This window comes from Hemitrygon akajei, chromosome 2 (assembly GCF_048418815.1).
Source record: "Hemitrygon akajei chromosome 2, sHemAka1.3, whole genome shotgun sequence".
In the NCBI taxonomy this organism is placed as follows: domain Eukaryota; kingdom Metazoa; phylum Chordata; class Chondrichthyes; order Myliobatiformes; family Dasyatidae; genus Hemitrygon; species Hemitrygon akajei.
The window spans coordinates 193,841,376-193,860,659 of record NC_133125.1 but is presented as its reverse complement, the minus strand read 5'-3'; the positions used below and the strand labels follow the sequence as shown (position 1 = coordinate 193,860,659).

The following is a 19,284-nucleotide window of genomic DNA, read 5'->3' as shown; positions in this document are numbered from 1 at the left end:
CCCACCCTCTCCATCTGCCCATCACCCACACACTCCTCCCCACCCTCTCCATCTGCCCATCACCCACACACTCCTCCCACCCTCTCCATCTGCCCATCACCCACACAGTCCTCCCCACCCTCTCCATCTGCCCATCACCCACACACTCCACCCCACCTCTCCATCTGCCATCACCCACACACTCCTCCCCACCCTCTCCATCTGCCCATCACCCACACACTCCTCCCACCCTCTCCATCTGCCCATCACCCACACAGTCCTCCCCACCCTCTCCATCTGCCCATCACCCACACACTCATCCCCACCTCTCCATCTGCCATCACCCACACACTCCTCCCACCCTCTCCATCTGCCCATCACCCACACAGTCCTCCCCACCCTCTCCATCTGCCCATCACCCACACACTCCACCCCACCCTCTCCATCTGCCCATCACCAACACTGTCCTTCCCACCCTCTCCATCTGCCCATCACCCACACTCTCCTCCTCATCCTCTCCCTGCCCTTCACCCACACTCTCCTCCTCACCCTCTCCATCAGCCCATCAGCCACACACTCCTCCCCACCCTCTCCATCTGCCCATCACCCACACACTCCTCCCCATCCTCTCCATCTGCCCATCACCCACACAATCCATCTGCCCATCACCTACACACTCCACCCCACCCTCTCCATCTGCCCATCACCCACACACTCCTCCCCACCCTCTCCATCTGCCCATCACCCACACACTCCTCCCACCCTCTCCATCTGCCCATCACCCACACACTCCTCCCCATCCTCTCCATCTGCCCATCACCCACACACTCCATCTGCCCATCACCTACACACTCCACCCCACCCTCTCCATCTGCCCATCACCCACACACTCCTCCCCACCCTCTCCATCTGCCCATCACCCACACACTCCTCCCACCCTCTCCATCTGCCCATCACCCACACACTCTTCCCACCCTCTCCATTTACCCATCGCCCACACACTCCTCCCCACCTCTCCATTTACCCATCGCCCACACACTCCTCCCCACCTCTCCATTTACCCATCGCCCACACACTCCACACCACCCTCTCGATCTGCCCATCACCCACACACTCCTCCCACCCTCTCCATCTGCCCATCACCCACACACTCCTCCCCACCCTCTCCATCTGCCCATCACCGACACACTCCTTCCACCCTCTCCAGCTGCGCATCGTCTGCACACTCCTCCCACTCTCTCCATCTGCCCATCACCCACACACTCCTCCCACCCTCTCCATCTGCCCATCACCGACACACTCCTCCCACCCTCTCCATCTGCCCATCACCCGCACACTCCTCCCACCCTCTCCATCTGCGCATCACCCACACACTCCTCCCCACCTCTCCATTTACCCATCGCACACACACTCCTCCCACCCTTTCCATCTGCCCATCACCCACACACTCTTCCCACCCTCTCCATCTGCCCATCGCCCACACACTCCTCCCACCCTCTCCATCTGCCCATCACCCGCACAATCTTCCCCACCTCTCCATCTGCCCATCACCCACACTCTCCTCCATACCCTCTCCATCTGCCCATCACCCACACTGTCCTCCCCACCCTCTCCATCTGCCCATCACCCACACACTCCTCCCCAGCTTCTCCATCTGCCCATCACCCACACACTCCTCCTCACCACACAATCCTCCCCAGCTTCTCCATCTGCCCATCACCACACACTCCTCCCCACCCTCTCCATCTGCCCATCACCCACACACTCCTCCCCACCCTCTCCATCTGCCCATCACCCACACACTCCTCCCCACCGTCTCCATCTGCCCATCACCCACACACTCCTCCCCAGCTTCTCCATCTGCCCATCACCCACACACTCCTCCCCAGCTTCTCCATCTGCCCATCACCAACACTGTCCTCCCCACCCTCTCCATCTGCCCTTCACCCACACTGTCCTCCTCATCCTCTCCATCTGCCCATCACCCACTCTCCTCCTCATCCTCTCCATCTGCCCATCACCCACTCTGTCCTCCCCACCGTCTCCATTTGCCCATCACCCACACACTCCTCCCCAGCTTCTCCATCGGCCCATCCCCTGCACACTCCTCCCCACCCTCTCCATCTGCCCATCTCCCACACACTCCTCCCTACCCTCTCCATCTGCCCATTACACACACACTCCTCCTACCCTCTCCATCTGCCCGTCACCCACACACTCCTCCCCACCCTCACCTGCCAATTACCCTCCACAGAAGTAACCGGACACACTGGGAGACCCAGGTGCTTTGTGTGTTACCACCACTACATGTACCGTGTTACCAAGATTAACCTTGACCTCCCTCTCCCAGTCAGCACCACCACCACTTGCCCCAGTTACCCTGTCAGTCCCGGTGGACTTTAGCACCCGGGGGAGCCGGGGAGCTCAGGACCCGCCGCCCGCGGCTGCTGCTGAATCCGCAGTGTTTCTGTTCCATTGACGGATGCGGTGAACGAGTTAAAATTAATGGATCGATAATTCTCACATCGTGTTTATTTCACTCTCCACACATTTATATTTACACTGACTGACTCCTGACGCCAGTCCCGGACCCGGCCCGTTTACAGACCTGGAGTGGAACCGGAGCAGATTCTCAGCCACTGGTTTTCATTCCAAGGCCCGAAGAAAGGATAAAGTTTCTCCGTGAATTTATTCCCGGTGAAGGTGTGGAGATGGGACTTGGTCTCCGCGTTGTAAAATGAAACTGTCCCGGACTCGTAACTGAGATAAACTCCCACCCTCCCGGGGATGGGACCGGCAGGGAGACGGGACAAAGGGGAGGTGAGAACCCGCATCACGTCATCAACCCGCGCGATGACCCAGAATCCGGTCTCCGGACTCACTGTGACCCCTCCCTTCCTCTTCACAGACTCTGCGGCGACTCCCAGATCCCACCACCGATTCCCCGTCACCTCCACCTCCCAGTAATGTCTCCCCGATGTGAATCCCTCCGATCCCAGCACACAAAACCGGTTTGTGAACCTCTTCCCGGTGTCAGGGAGATTCCTCCAGGTCCCGGTCCGTCTCACACTCTTCCGATCCTCAGACACCTCCAGATACGGATGCGCCGTTTCCACATCCAGGATGACAGAGACTGGGGGGGAGAAGCAGAGAATTAGAGAGTCACAGGGGATCGGGGGGAGGGGGGGGTGGAGACTCGGACAGCGCGTCCCCGGGGATCGGGGGGAGACTCGGGCAGCGCGGCCCCGGGGATCGGGGGAGGCTCGGGCAGCGCGGCCCCGGGGATCGGGGGGAGACTCGGGCAGCGCGGCCCCGGGGATCGGGGGGGAGACTCGGGCAGCGCGGCCCCGGGGATCGGGGGGAGACTCGGACAGCGCGGCCCCGGGGATCGGGGGGAGACTCGGGCAGCGCGGCCCCGGGACCGGGGGGAGACTCGGGCAGCGCGGCCCCGGGGATCGGGGGGAGACTCGGGCAGCGCGGCCCCGGGACCGGGGGGAGACTCGGGCAGCGCGGCCCCGGGGATCGGGGGGAGACTCGGGCAGCGCGGCCCCGGGGATCGGGGGAGGCTCGGGCAGCGCGGCCCCGGGGATCGGGGGGAGACTCGGGCAGCGCGGCCCCGGGGATCGGGGGGAGACTCGGGCAGCGCGGCCCCGGGACCGGGGGGAGACTCGGGCAGCGCGGCCCCGGGGATCGAGGGAGACTCGGGCAGCGCGGCCCCGGGGATCGGGGGGAGTCTCGGGCAGCGCGGCCCCGGGGATCGGGGGGGAGACTCGGGCAGCGCGGCCCCGGGACCGGGGGGAGACTCGGGCAGCGCGGCCCCGGGGACCGGGGGGGAGACTCGGGCAGCGCGGCCCCGGGGATTGGGGGGAGACTCGGGCAGCGCGGCCCCGGGGATCGGGGGGAGACTCGGGCAGCGCGGCCCCGGGGACCGGGGGGAGACTCGGGCAGCGCGGCCCCGGGGATCGAGGGAGACTCGGGCAGCGCGGCCCCGGGGATCGGGGGGAGTCTCGGGCAGCGCGGCCCCGGGGATCGGGGGGGAGACTCGGGCAGCGCGGCCCCGGGACCGGGGGGAGACTCGGGCAGCGCGGCCCCGGGGACCGGGGGGGAGACTCGGGCAGCGCGGCCCCGGGGATTGGGGGGAGACTCGGGCAGCGCGGCCCCGGGGATCGGGGGGAGACTCGGGCAGCGCGGCCCCGGGGACCGGGGGGGAGACTCGGGCAGCGCGGCCCCGGGGATTGGGGGGAGACTCGGGCAGCGCGGCCCCCGGGACCGGGGGAGACTCGGGCAGCGCGGCCCCGGGATCAGGGGGAGACTCGGGCAGCGCGGCCCCGGGGATCGGGGGGGGGGGGAGACTCGGGCAGCGCGGCCCCGGGGATCGGTGGGGGGGGGAGACTCGGGCAGCGCGGCCCCGGGGATCGGGGGGGGGGGAGACTCGGGCAGCGCGGCCCCGGGGATCGGGGGGGGGGGGGAGACTCGGGCAGCGCGGCCCCGGGGATCGGGGGCAGACTCGGGCAGCGCGGCCCCGGGGATCGGGGGGGAGACTCGGGCAGCGCGGCCCCGGGGATCGGGGGGGAGACTCGGGCAGCGCGGCCCCGGGGATCGGGGGGAGACTCGGGCAGCGCGGCCCCGGGGATCGGGGGGAGACTCGGGCAGCGCGGCCCCGGGGATCGGGGGGACACTCGGGCAGCGCGTCCCCGGGGACCGGGGGGAGACTCGGGCAGCGCGGCCCCGGGGATCGGGGGGAGACTCGGGCAGCGCGGCCCCGGGGATCGGGGGGACACTCGGGCAGCGCGGCCCCGGGGATCGGGGGGAGAGGCCGCTGGGCCTCAGGCGCAGTTGGGTGGGCGACAGGACCCTTTCCCGGGGTTTTACCCAAACACAGCGGATGGACAATCAGCATCTTCCAGAGGTTTTTCCTCGACATGGAGAGCGGATTTTCCTCGATCAACAAACACAAAATTCTGGAGGATCTCAGCTGGTTCCGGAGTTCAGAGTTCAATTCCGACACCATCTGTAAGGAGTTTGTACTTTCTCCCTGTCACCTTGTGCATTTCCAATGAGTGCTCCCAATTCATCCCTCAGATTGGGGAGGAGTGGACAGCGAGGAAGACCATCATTACTTGCAGTTGGATTTGGGGCAGCTGGGAAAATGGGCTGAAAAGTGTCAGCTGGAATTTAATGCAGACAAGTGTGAGCTGTTGCTCTTCGGTAGGACCCCAGTGTCGGTCTTTCACAGTGAATGGTCGGGCACTGAGGACTCTGTTCCACAGCAGATCTGGGAACACAGGTCCAGAATACACCGAAAGTGGTGTTACAGGTAGATAGGGTCATAAAAAAAGCTTTTCTTTGGCCTTCATAAATCAAAGTATTGAGTACAGGAGATGGATGTTATGTTGAAGTTGTATGAGATGTTGGTGAGGCCTAATTTTGAATATTGTGCGCAGGTTCAGTCAATGACCTACAGGAAAGATGTAAACAAGTTTAAAATTGTCATGCGGGGAGGTTGGGAACGGACCCAAAAGCAAGACACAGACACTGAACAACCAGGAATAGGACTGGGCATGAGATGGAAGCAAGGGAAGTGAGGAAGAAAGGACGCTGGAGATGACACAGGCCCCGAACGAGGCAAGGATTCCGGGCCTGGGCTAGGACTAGACGAGGATAGTGGAACCAGGACATGGAACTGGGAACTAGGAGCCTAGGCTTGGGCTTCAAGCCAGAGACTGCACAAGGACCCAGAACCTGGGTCTTGACTCTGGCTCGGACTCCAGAACCAGGTGAGGAAAAGACGTGGCTACAGGACGAGGAGAGTCACAGGACGGGACGAGAGACTCCCGGACAGGACAAGGGAATCCCAGCACAGGACGAGAGAATCCCAGCACCGGGCTAGGCAAGGTATTCCTGTGCTGGGTGAGGCACATGGACATGACGAGAATACAGAGCCTTGGTCAAGGGAGAACAGGAACGCAAAACACAGAGCTGGGACCCCTCCTTGGATACAGGACGTAGGGCCGAGGCTTTACACAGAACGCTGAACACAACGAGACAGTTCCCAACACTTTTGTCACATTGGCCTTCAGAAATCAAAGTATTGAGTACAGGAGATGGTTGTTATGCTGAAGTTGTATGAGATGTTGTTGAGGTCTAATTTGGAATATTGTGTACAGTTTTGGTCACCTACCTACAGGAAGGATGTAAACAAGTTTGAAAGAGTACAGAGAAAATTTCCAGGGATGTTGCCGGGATTGGAGGACCTGAGTCATAAGGAAAGATTGAATAGTTTAGGACTTTATTCCTGTAACATAGAAGACTGAGAGGAGATTTGATAGAGGTATACAAAATTATGAGGGGTATAGATAGGGTAAATGCAAGCAGGCTTTTTCCACAGAGGGTGTGTGGGATTACAACCAGAGGTCATGGGTTAAAGGTGAAAGATGAAAAGTTTAAGGGGAACATGAGGGGAAACTGCTTCATTCAGAGGGTTGTGAGAGTGTGGAACGAGCTGCCAGCCCAAGTGGTGCATGCAAGCTCGATTTAAACATTTAAGTGAAGTTTGGACGGTACATGGATGGTCGGAGTTGGAGGACCATGGTCTCGGTGCAGGTCGATGGGAGCAGGTAGTTTAAATGCTTCAGTACAGACCAGATGGGCTGAAGGGCCTGTGCTGTTAGTTTCTATCACTCTGTGACGCTCATACAAAGACATAACACTTTGAAGGTTAAATGGTCATTGTACATTGCCCCGTGATTAGGCTGGTTTTAAATAGTTGGGGTGCTGGGTGGAGCGGGTCGTTGGTCTGGGACGGCCTGTTTCACACTGTCTCTAAATAAATAAATAACCTCTTCACTGTCCATGAAACCACCAATTTTAGAGTCCTTCACAAACCTACTAAACACGTCACCTACATTCTCTCCAAATCATTCATATGAATGATGAGAAACAGTGGGGGCAGCACCGATCCCTGCAAAACAACCACTGGTCACAGGACTCCACCCAGACAAGTCTGTATCCTATTCCAGATCGTACTGTCTCCCATGTGATCTAACTCTCTGCTACCTTGTCAAATCCCTCGCTAAACTCCATGGAGACGATGTCTACTGCACTTTCATCAGCTGTAATTTATTTATTGAGATACAGCACGGAATAGGCTCTTCCGGCCCTTTGACCCCCACCACCCAGAAACCCCTCATTTAATCCGAGCCTGACCATGGGACAAGTTACAATGACCCCCACCACCCAGCAACCCGATTTAATCCGAGCCTGACCATGGGACAAGTTACAATGACCCCCACCACCCAGCAACCCCTGATTTAATCCGAGCCTGACCATGGGACAAGTTACAATGACCCCCACCACCCAGCAATCCCTGATTTAATCCGAGCCTGACCATGGGGCAAGTTACAATGACCCCCACCACCCAGGAATCCCTGATTTAATCCGAGCCTGACCATGGGACAAGTTACAATGACCCCCACCACCCAGCAATCCCTGATTTAGAACGGGTTAATTGGATTGTGGGAAGAAGCGGAGAACCTGAAGGAAACCCCCACAGTGCAAGTTACAATTACCAATTTACTTGCCATCCGGTACAGGTTTGGACTGTGAAACCGGAGAACCCAGAGGAAATCCACACGGTCACGGGGAGAACGTACAAACTCCTCACAGCCAGTGACGGGACATGAACCCGGGTCACTGGTACTGTAAACCGTTGTGCTAATCACTATGCTACCGTACCGTCCATGCAGAAAACCAAGCTGGGTCTCCCTGATTAGTCCTCACCTTTCCGAATGAATGTAGATCCTGTCTCTCAGAATCCCCTCCATTAATGAACCCACCTCTGACTTTAGGCTCACCGGTCTGTACTTCCCAGGTTTTTCCCTACAGTCAATCTTCAACAAATGTTCAAAATTAGTCTCCCTCCAGTCTTCTGGCCCCTCACCCGTAGTTATCGATGACACACATATCTCCAAAAGGGCCTCTCAATTTCTTCCTGAGCTTCTCACAATGTCCTGGGATACACTTGATCAGGACCTGGGGATTTATCGACCCTTCTGCATTTTAGGACCTGCAGCATATTTGCTTCTGTAATGTGGTAGAAAATGAAGTCGATCATCTTCTGTAACACGGGGGAATTGAGGGCCCTGTGGAACTGGCACAGAAGAGGAGCTGAGCCCTGGGACTGAGAAATGATGACAGGGAGGTTTAGAAGGATACGGGCCAAATGCAGGTAAACGGACTGGGAGGTGATCTGACAGAAATATATAAGGTTATGAGGGGTGTAGATTGAGCAGAGGAGAAGGGGAGTGATGAGACAGGAGTCTGAAGTGACTGTGGACTGAAGATTGGTGAAAGATGGCAGGCAGCTTGTTCCAGGTAGCGGAAGGGTGGGGAGATTGGACTGTGGAGTTGGGAGACACTGGGAAGTGAATGACAGGTGGAGACCAACACAGTGAAAGTTTTGATCGCTAGTCGGAGAGGGGTTGCAGGTAAGTTTGGGAGATGGGAAGGTCGAGACAGCTGTGGGAGGGTGAGAAACAGGAGCACAAAGGCTCACCTGTACTGGAATCTGATCACTAAAGGAGGTTCTACTCTATCCGCCCAAAGGGGAACTTCCCAGTGGCCAAACATTTTAATTCCCATTCCAAAATGTCGGTCCGTGGCTGCCTCTTGCGCCAAGATGAGGCCATCCTCAGGATGGAGGAGAACACCTTGTACTCTGCCTGGGTAGCTCTGACCTGATGGCATGAATATTGATTTCCTCTTCAGGTAAAATTTTTCTCATCCCCTCCCCTCTTCTTCTATTCCCCACTCTGGCCTTTAACCTCTTCTTACCTCCCAATCACTACTCCCTGGGTCCCCTCCTCCTTCCCTTTCTCTTATGGTCCACTCTCCTCTCCGATCAGATTCCTTCCTCTCCAGCCCTTTAGCTTTCCCACCCCCCGGCTTCACCTATCACCTTCTCGCTAGCCTCTCTCCCCTCTCCCCACTTTTTATTCTGGCATCACCCCCCACTTCAATTTTAGTCCTGAAGAAGGATCACAGCCCAAAACATCAACTGTTTATTCATTACAATAGATGCTGTCTGACCTGCTGAGTTCCTCCAGCATTTTGTGTGTGTTGATTTGGATTTCCAGCATCTGCAGACTTTTTCCTGTTTATGACAATGGGAACCATTAGGGGAGAGATGAATGGCAGATGGAACCAGGACCAGATGGGGGAGGGGTGGAAAGCCTGTGGTGAACTGTGTGTGTAGATGGAAACAGAAGGTGAAGGGGGATGAATATGGGTGATAAGGGTCTCCTTTCCCACAAACCCTCTCCCCACAGCCCCTCATTAGGACAGAGGATGAATTTGCAGAGACTCTGGCAGATATATTTGCTTCACATTTCCCCACAGGTGAGCTGCTGGAAGACGGGAGGGTGGCTCAGGTGCTGCCGTAAGAAGGGCTGGAAGGTCACACCAGGGAACTCCAGGGGAGTCCAGAACTAGAGGGCAGAGATTGAAGGTGAGAGGGGAAAGTTTTTCTAGGGATCTGCAGGGCAACTTTCTCACTGTGAGGGAAGTGGGTACGTGTGGAATCTGCTGCCAAAGGAAGCTGTAGAAAGAGGTAAAATTAAAATATTATAAGATCAATTTAGACAGGTACAACAATAGGCAATGGTTAGAAGGATATGGGACAAACACACGGAAATGTGTCTGTGTCTCTGACAATGTGTCCCACTCCGATGGTGCATTTGGATATTATCAATATATCAATGTATCATTGTGTGAGTATGTGTTGGTTGTGGTAAATATCAGTGAGTGTGTGTACACAATGAAGGTGAGTGTGCACATTGAACTATTTGGATGTTACAGTGTGTCTTCACATGTCCAGTGTGTGTTGACAATGTGTGACACGTGTGTGAATTGTTCAAATAGAAACCATTCACTGTGTCTGAAGAGAATAGTTTCCAGGTTACTGAGGGGACTAACAATGTGCACTGCTGAGGCTCTGACTACAATCTGCTGAGCCTTCTTGTGAATGTGTGTGAGGGAGATTTGCCAGACCAGTTATGCTGTGTCCACCAGTGTTAAAGCTGGTTGGTGTGTCCGGGCTCAGTCTCAATGTGGGGGTTTGATCACAACAGTGAGACTGGCGAGTCCAGCAGGGGGCAGAGCTGAGTCAATCAGACTGCGGTCACGGACAGGTCAGACAGGGTGAGTGGCTCGAAGGACTGGTGTATTTTTCTGACAATCCCTGTCACCACAGTGATACCAGATTTTATCCTCTTTAATGACATTAATGAAACGTTAATTCCAGAGCTACCATGTCAGGATTCAAACCCGTGCATTAGTTTGTTTGTCCAGTGCAAATGGGACCAGGATGCAGTGATTCGACCAGTGAATTGTTTGTATTTGCCCCTGGTTTGGTGTGTTCAAGGGTCTGACATCTCCAGCTGACCATGTGGCAGTGATGCCTCCCGGCAGGTGGGGTTGGTGCCGGAATGAATCTGTATGTTTTACCTCGCTTAATGCTGTCCAGGTGTTCTCCCAATGCTGTGTCGAACAAATAGGGGTGATAGAATTTTTCAACCAGTAGGGCACCATCTGTCACTGACAATGTCTTGTCATTATCACCAATCCTGTAAATATTATACATCTAGTTATAAACTGAACATCCGTGATATTTGAACTATTTTACAAATCCACACAGAGTTTCAGTCAAGACCACGTCCTACCTCCTCTTCCGATGAGCTTCCTCCTGAAATAAATCAAACACAGATCTCAATTGACTGAGACTGACCATCGGCATCCGAACAGCAGGAATCTGAGACAAGTTATTACAAGTTGCTGAAAATTCTCACTTAATTCTTTCCCACTGAAACGAATGGAGAAAGAGGAGAACGACGGGAGAAAGTACAAGGAATGTTTATGAAATTTATACCATAACTGAGAGGATGGAACTTACAGGAGAGACTGGACAGGTTGTGTATTTTTATCTGGATACGATGTCAGGGAGGATCAGATGGAGGAATTTAGTATTCCAAATGGATTTGATGGGGTGGGAGTGGAGAAAATGTTTCTCCTTGTGTGAGACCAAAAGTCAGAGATAAAGCATCAGTTGGTTGTTTTAAATCCCACAAGAAATGTGGTGAAGTGAATATCAGAAACACATTCATAGCCTGTGACTGTAACTGGGTGTTACTCTGAGTCTCAGGGAATATTATACGTGGGAATCACAGAAACGACCACCATCTCAGTGCTCTGATCAGAGTAACTCATTCCCGAGAAGGTTGCAGACTGTCCTGTGATGTACAGACGTTGTGGGAGGCCGGTTTGGGACAATGACAATTCTGAACAGTCAGGATGTCCTGACTGGTGGAAATCAGTTTCCAACTACAGAATTTGTGATAGAATGCATCATTTTCTGATGGTGCACTTTTACAGAAACAAACTGAAGTCTCTCACCGTGAGGAATGTGATATTTTCTTGTTTATCCATCCGTTCCTGTAACTTTGAGATTTCCTCCTGGATGGAATTTAAATTCTCTTGAATCTCTCGAAGATTTTTCTCCATTGGATTCAGAATCCTCTCCTCTTCTTCCCTGAGATCTCGGAGTGCACGCTGCTCTTTCTCAGTGAGAACCCGGCGCAGTTCAGCAAAATGGGATGTGATCTGTGACTGAAGACTGTGTGACTGTTCCTGTCAATGAAAGGAGAGGCTAGTTTAATATTTGAGGCTATTTTTTGTATTTCCTTCTGACATGGAAGGTAACCATTCAGCCCATTAACGTCTCTGCTGCTTCCTAGAACAATCCCCTCCATCACATTCCCCCACGTCTCCCTGAAACATATACTCCGTCTCTGACCCACTAACTCTGACCGGATTCACAGACCACTCAATGTCACAAGGTTAATTACAGTCGCCAATTTACCGTTCAACCATGCAATGTCGGCTAAAGGAAGGTACTGGTTACGGGGAGAACATGCAAACTCCACGCAGACAGCTCCAGGGGTCAGGATCGATCCCAGGTTACTGGAGCTGCGATATTCTGCTATTCTGCATTAAAGGGAACAAAACTACACAGCGAATTTGCAAATTCTGCTCTGGAATTCTCACCCGAACTCCAGAAATCTTCTCTTTCTGTTGTTGCTCCATTTCCTCGAAGTCTGATTTCTTTTCAGTGAGAGAGTCTAAGGAAGATTTAACCCGACCCTGGGAATCAGAGAGTGAAGACATTAGACCAAAATATGCAACTAAGTAAACAGTTGATCAAAAACGGGTTAGTTTTACCTTGTAGATTTCAACGGCTTCGTTAACCGGCATGAAGTTGTGAGACTTGTGTTCCCGCGCAGTCGCACAGATCAGGCAGATCAATGTCTCGTCCGTCTCACAAAACAGCTTCAGTTCTTCCCCATGTTTCTCGCAGTGAAGTTTACTTTCCTCCTCTTTCGGATTCAGGTTTAGTTTTCGAGCTTTCTCGGACAGATTTGCCAAGGCCCGATTGACCCTGAGGCTGCGGTCCGCAAACTCCTCTCTACATTCCGGGCAGGAGTTTCTCTCCTCCCTTTCCCAACACCGTGTGATACAGGAGCGGCAGAAGTTGTGTCCACACTCCAGTATAACCGGGTCGGTGAAGAAATCCAGGCAGATGGGACAAATTGCCTCCTCGGTTAAACTCTCGACCTGTCCTTTCGAAGCCATGTTAACTCCCGGTACTTCCGGGTTCAGGGTCCTTTCACGTTCGGGAGCTGCTGAACCCTACAGTACCGGGGATGTCCACTAGGGGCGCTGCAGTCTGGGAAATGAATGTTCCTTTTCAGTGAAACAGGAATCGTGTTCATTTCCACAGCAGCGATCAGAAACACATTAAACAAGTCTAACATAGATAAAGCCGGAGAGAAGAGCTTGGTTCAGTCTACGGCAGAACTGAAAGGGCAAGTCCTGAAAAGAGAGAACGAAGGGACTGTAAATGCAAGAGTCTGGAAGGAACTAAGCGAGTCAGACAGCATTTGTGGAGAAAAATAGAAGATATTCCGGATTGAGACAGTCCAGACGAAGGTTCTCTACGCGAAATGTCGATTGTCCATTTCTCTCCACAGTTGCTGCCTGACCCTCGGTGTTCCTCCAAAAGCACTCTTTAGCTGGAGGACTAAAGAGAGACTGAAGTGTAAAAACAATGAATAATGTAAATTTATAGCAACTGTTAAATCAGTTAATAGTATGAAACACGGGATGTGGAGAGAATCTGCTGTGAGGAGACGGATGCTGTGGCGATGACAAAGATGTGTCTGCAGGAATCACCACAGGACTGGACATTGCACGTCACAGTGTGGAAAACATTCAACTCCTGATTTCCATTTCCCTGATTGACTTCACCACATACAGCCCGGATCCAAAGATCTGGTCTCACTTGTTCTGAACAGGGCCCACGTGTGGAAATGATTTCCCCGCCTGTCTTCTGAACCCCGTCAGCCCCAGAGAGCAGGGGCACTGGGCTGGAATCTCCACTCACAAACACAGGAGATTCTGCAGATGCTGGAATTCCAGAGCAACACACACAATATCCTGGAGGAACTCAGCCGGTCAGGCAGCATATGGAGAGGAATAAACTGCGTTCAAGGGTCTCGGTCTGAAACGACGACTGTTATCCTCTCCACAGCTGCTGCCTGACCCCCTGAGTTCCTCCAGTATTTTGAGTGTGTTGCTCTGCAATCTCCACGTCGCTGAGTCTGACAGTCTTCATCAGGCAGCGTCCACAACAGCAGCTCGAGGGACAGAGGGACTGGGGGTTGGGTTGTGGGTGTGGGGACCCGTCTCCCACTTAAATACGGTTCAGATGGAACAGCACAGAAAGAACCTGCCAGACAGCAGTGGTGAGTTTCGGGAACAAGTCAGTTTATTCAGACCCTGTTACAGTGAACATCGGGGAACACTTCGAGTGTGATCTCAAAGATACTCTACTGAGCCAATAATCGTACGGATTCCTGTTATACAATGGTGACATGCGGATTTCACAAAAAATTATCAGAAACCTACATTTCTCTGTAATATTTGGCCTTTGATTATTTCTATGTGGTCTCTCGCGATCTGACTGACAACCATTTCCCAATGCTCTCTGTAATTCATTGTCTTCATTTCTGACCCTGTTTTCCTGCCGTGACTCTCCTTATCTGATGATAAACTCTCCTGCCGTAGTCTGCAATCCAACCTCCACCTGTTTACCTTTGATCCAGTGAGCTTCACCTTGCTGACTGAACACGTCCACAGTCTAATCAGTGACCTGACTGTCATATCGTCACCTCTCAGTCACCTTCTCCCTTGGTCTAACCACTATAATTTCCCAAATGGTAAGGCAGCTGGTTTAAATATTTTATCAGCTCTCCCAATTCTCATGACTCCCAGAGATTCCTTCCTCAGACATCACTGCCTGACACTGTGTGGTGTGATTGTCACTTGCCACCTATCAGCCCAGGCCTGGATATTGTCCAGGTCTTGCTGCATTTGTGTTGTGGGCTGCTTCATTACCTGAGGGGTGGTAGATGGTGCTGAACATTGTGTCGTCATCAGTGACCATCCCGACCTCTGACCTTACGATGGACAGAAGGTCGTTGAGGAAGCAGCTGAGGGTGTTTGGGTCGAGGACTCTGTCCTGAGGAGTTCCTGCAGAGATGTCCTGTGGCTGAGATGATCGGCTCCAAACACCACAACCATCTTCTTTGTGCCGGGGATGACACAAAGATTCCCACTGATTCCCCCATTATTCCTTCACTTGCACTATTTATTTTATAATTCATAGTGATGTTATGTCTCTGCACTCCACTGCTGCTCAAAGAAACACATTTCACATCATATATAACAGAGATAATTAACCCAATTCTGAATCTGTTTCCGCAGATTAGTCAGGCCCAGTGACCTGTCTGATCCGACCTCTTTCAATCATGTGTGTAATCCCTCCCAACACCCCATAATCTCTCCGTTCATCCATCGGGTCACCCCTCCCCACACACACACAGAACTGTAAACACAACTCCTTCCCTCCACAACAGTGAGATCTTACAGAAGGCAGGACCCTCAAGTCAGGCCAGGGCTCCTGCAGGTTGCAATATTTAACCATATAACCATATAACAATTACAGCACGGAAACAGGCCATCTCGGCCCTTCTAGTCCGTGCCAACGCTTACACTCACCTAGTCCCACTGGCCCACACTCAGCCCATAACCCTCCATTCCTTTCCTGTCAATATTCCTATCCAATTTTACTTTAAATGACAATACCGAACCTGCCTCTACCACTTCTACTGGAAGCTCGTTCAACACAGCTACCACTCTGAGTAAAGAAATTCCCCCTCGTGCTACCCTTAGAATTTTGCCCCCTAACTCTCAAATCATGTTTTCTAGTTTGAAACTCCCCTACTCTCAATGGAAAAAGCCTATCCACATCAACTCGATCTATCCCCCTCATTATTTTAAATACCTCTATCATTCCCCCTCAACCTTCTATGCTCGAAAGAATAAAGACCTAAGTTGTTCAGCCTTTCCCTGTAACTAAGGTGCTGAAACCCAGGTAACATTCCAGTAAATCATCTCTGTACTCTCTCTATTTTGTTGATATCTTTCCTACAATTTGGTGACCAGAACTGTACACAATACTCCAAATTCGGCCTTACCAATGCCATGTACAGTTTTAGCATTACATCCCAACTCTTGTACTCAATACCTTGATTTATAAAGGCCAGCACACCAAAAGGTTTCTTCACCACCCTATCCACATGAGATTCCACCTTCAGGGAACTATGCACCATTATTCCTCGATCACTCTGTTCTACTGCATTTTTCAATGCCCTACCATTTACCATGTATATCCTATTTGGATTATTCCTACCAAAATGTAGCATTTATCAACATTAAACTCCATCTGCCATCATCCAGCCCACTCTTCTAACTAGCTGAAATCTCTCTGCAAGCATTGAAAACCTATTTCTTTATCCACAACACCACCTACCTTACTATCATCTGCAAACTTACTAATCCAATTTACCACACCATCATCCAGATCATTAATGTATATGACAAACAACATTGGACCCAGTACAGATCCCTGAGGTACACCACTAGTCACCGGCCTCCAACCTGACAAACAGTTATCCACCACTACTCTCTGGCATCTCCCATCCAGCCACTGTTGAATCCATTTAACTACTTCAATATTAATACCTAACGATTGAACCTTCCTAACTAACCTTCCGTGCAGAACCTTGTCAAAGGTCTATATGAAGTCCATATAGACAACATCCACTAGCTTACCCTCGTCAACTTTCCTCATAACCTCTTCAAAATTTCAATAAGATTTGTCAAACATGACCTTCCACGCACAAATCCATGCTGATTGTTCCTAATCAGACCCTGTCTATTCAGATAATTATATATACCATCTCTAAGAATACTTTCCATTAATATACCTACCACTGACGTCAAACGGACAGGCCTATAATTGCTAGATTTACTCTTAGAACCCTTTTTAAACAATGGAACCACATGAGCAATACACCAATCCTCCAGCACCATCCCCGTTTCTAATGACATTTGAAATATTTCTGTCAGAGCCCCTGCTATTTCCACACCAACTTCCCTCAAGGTCCTAGTGAAGATCCTGTCAGGATCCGGAGATTTATCCGCTTTTATTTTCCTTAAAAGTGCCAGTACTTCCTCCTCTTTTTTTCTTCATAGTTTCCATAACTTCCCTACTTGTTTCCCTTACCTTACACAATTCAATATCCTTCTCTTTAGTGAATACTGAAGAAAAGAAATTGTTCAAAATCTCCCCCACCTCTTTCGGTTCCACACATAGCTGTCCTCTCTGATTCTCTAAGGAACCAATTTTATCCCTCACTGTCCTTCTGCTATTAATATAACTGTAGAAACCCTTCGGATTTATTTTCACCTTACTAGCCAAAGTAACCTCGTATCTTTTAGCTTTTCTAATTTCTTACATAAGATTCTTTTTACTTTCTTTATATTCCTCGAGCACCTCATTTACTCCATGCTCCCTATATTTATTATAGATCTCCCTCTTTTTCCGAATCAAGTTTCCAATAACCCTTGGAAACCATGGCGCTCTCAAACTTTTAACCTTTCCTTTCAACCTAACAGGAACATGAAGATTCTGTACCCTCAAAATTTCACCTTTAAATGACCTCCATTTCTCCATTACATCCTTCCCATTAAACAAATTGTCCCAATCCACTCCTTCTAAGTCTTTTCGCATCTCCTGAAAGTTAGCCTTTCTCTAATCAAAAATCTCAACCCTGGGTCCAGTCCTATCCTTCTCCAAAATTATATAGAAACTAATGGTATTGTGATCACTGGACCCGAAGTGCTCCCCAACACATGTCCATCACCTGACCTATCTCATTCCTTAACAGGAGATCCAACACTGCCCCTTCTCTATTCGGTACCTCTATGTATTGCTGCAAAAAACTATCCTGCACACATTTTACAAACTCCAAACCATCCAGCCCTTTTACAGTATGGGCTTCCCAGTCTATGTGTGGAAAATTAAAATCTCCCACAATCACAACCCTCTGCTTACTACAAATATCTGCTATCTCCTTACAAATTTGCTCCTCCAATTCTTGCTCCCCATTAGGTGGTCTAGAATATACCCCTATAAGTGTTACTACACTTGTCCCATTCCTCAATTCCACCCAAATAGTCACCCGAGACGAGCCCTCTAATCTATCCTGCCAAAGCACTGCTGTAAGATTTTCTCAGACAAGCAATGCAACACCTCCCCCTCTTGCCCCTCCGATTCTATCACACCTGAAACAACGAAATCCAGGAATATTTAGTTGCCAATCACACCCCTCCTGCAACCATGTTTCACTAATAGCTACAACATCATATTTCCAGGTATCAATCCGTGCTCTAAGCTCATCCACCTTTCTTACAATGCTCCTAGCATTAAAATAAATGCATTTAAGAAACTCTCCACCTCTTCCTCTGTTTATCCCTAACAATGCGATCAACTTTATTATCTTTTTCTTCCTTCTCCCTTACATCTTCAGTCTGAGCACTCCCATTTTCTATCACCTGCCTGTCCTCCCTCACACACTGTCTACTAGCTTTCTCTATTTGTGAACTAACCTCCTCTCCCCTAGTCTCTTCAAATTGATTCCCACCCCCCCCCCCAACCATTTTAGTTTAAAGTCTCCCCAGTAGCCTGAGCAAATCTCTCTGCCAGGATATTGGTCCCCCTAGAATTCAAGTGTAACCCGTCCTTTTTGTACAGGTCACACCTGCCCCAAAGGAGGTCCCAATGATCCAGAAACTTGAATCCTCAACGCGAAGTCCTGATGTATGCCCGTCAGAATTCACCAGGACACTGCGCTTTGGGGCATCGCTCAACGCAAAGTCCTGATGTATGCCCATCAGAATTCACCAGGACACTGCGCTTTGGGGCATCCTCAACGCAAAGTCCTGATGTATGCCCGTCAGAATTCACCAGGACACTGCGTTTTGGGGCATCCCTCATGTCACTAAGCTGAGTGGAAAAGCAAATTGTACAGAGGATGTGGAGAGTCTGCGGAGGGATATAGATAGGTCATGTGAGTGGGCCAAGGTCTGGTAGATGGAATTCAACGTTGGAAAATACAAGATCATCTACTTTGGAAGGAATAATAGAAGAGCAGATTATTATTTAAATGGTGAGAGATTGCAGCATGTTGTTGTGCTGAGGGACTTGGGAGTGCTTGTGCATGAATGGCAAAAAGTTGGCTTACAAGTAAAACAGGTTATTAAGAAGGCAAACAGAATGTTGGCCTTCATTGCTACAGGGATTGAATTCGAGAGCAGGGAGGTCATGCTGCAACTATACAGGGTCCTGGTGAGGCCGCAGTTGGAGTACTGTGTGCAGTTCTGGTCACCATACTTGAGGAAGGATATATTGACTTTGGAGGTATTACAGAGGAGGTTCACCAGGTTGATTCCAGAGATGAAGGGGTTAACCTTTGAGGAGAGATTGAGTCGCCTGGGACTATACTCTCTGGAATTCAGAAGATTGAGAGGGGATCTTATAGAAACATACAGAATTTTGAAAGGGATAGATAAGATAGAAGTAGGAAAGTTGTTTCCATTGGTAGATGAGACTAGGACTAGGGGGCATTGCCTCAAGATTCAGGGGAGAAGAGTTAGGACAGAGATGAGTAGGAACTGTTCTTCCCAGAGAGTGGTGAATCTGTGGAATTCTCTGCCCAGGGAATCTGTTGAGGCTTCTTCACTAAATATATGTAAGATTCAGTTAGATCGGTTTTTACATACTAGAGG

General features: G+C 51.2%; 1 protein-coding gene across 1 annotated transcript; it reads right to left on the bottom strand.

The window, feature by feature from the left end:
* Positions 1–2,328: 2,328 nt before the first annotated feature.
* LOC140719584 (zinc-binding protein A33-like) lies at positions 2,329–12,760 on the bottom strand. Its single transcript, XM_073034291.1, has 6 exons — positions 12,253–12,760; positions 12,079–12,174; positions 11,428–11,661; positions 10,698–10,720; positions 10,483–10,601; positions 2,329–3,112 (listed from the first exon to the last, which is right to left on the bottom strand). Exons 1-6 carry the CDS (start codon positions 12,661–12,663, stop codon positions 2,580–2,582), a joined length of 1,416 nt encoding a protein of 471 aa, XP_072890392.1. The 5' UTR covers positions 12,664–12,760; the 3' UTR covers positions 2,329–2,579.
* Between the last annotated feature and the right edge of the window lie 6,524 nt (positions 12,761–19,284).

Excerpts from the sequence above, each read along its gene's own strand:
- LOC140719584 (XM_073034291.1), bottom strand. The coding sequence starts at position 12,663 with ATGGCTTCGAAAGGACAGGTCGAGAGTTTAACCGAGGAGGCAATTTGT. Across the intron at positions 11,662-12,078 it reads AGAAGATTTCTGGAGTTCGG|GAACAGTCACACAGTCTTCA; the intron begins GTGAGAATTCCA and ends TTTCATTGACAG. Across the intron at positions 10,721-11,427 it reads AAAATATCACATTCCTCACG|GAGGAAGCTCATCGGAAGAG; the intron begins GTGAGAGACTTC and ends GATTTATTTCAG.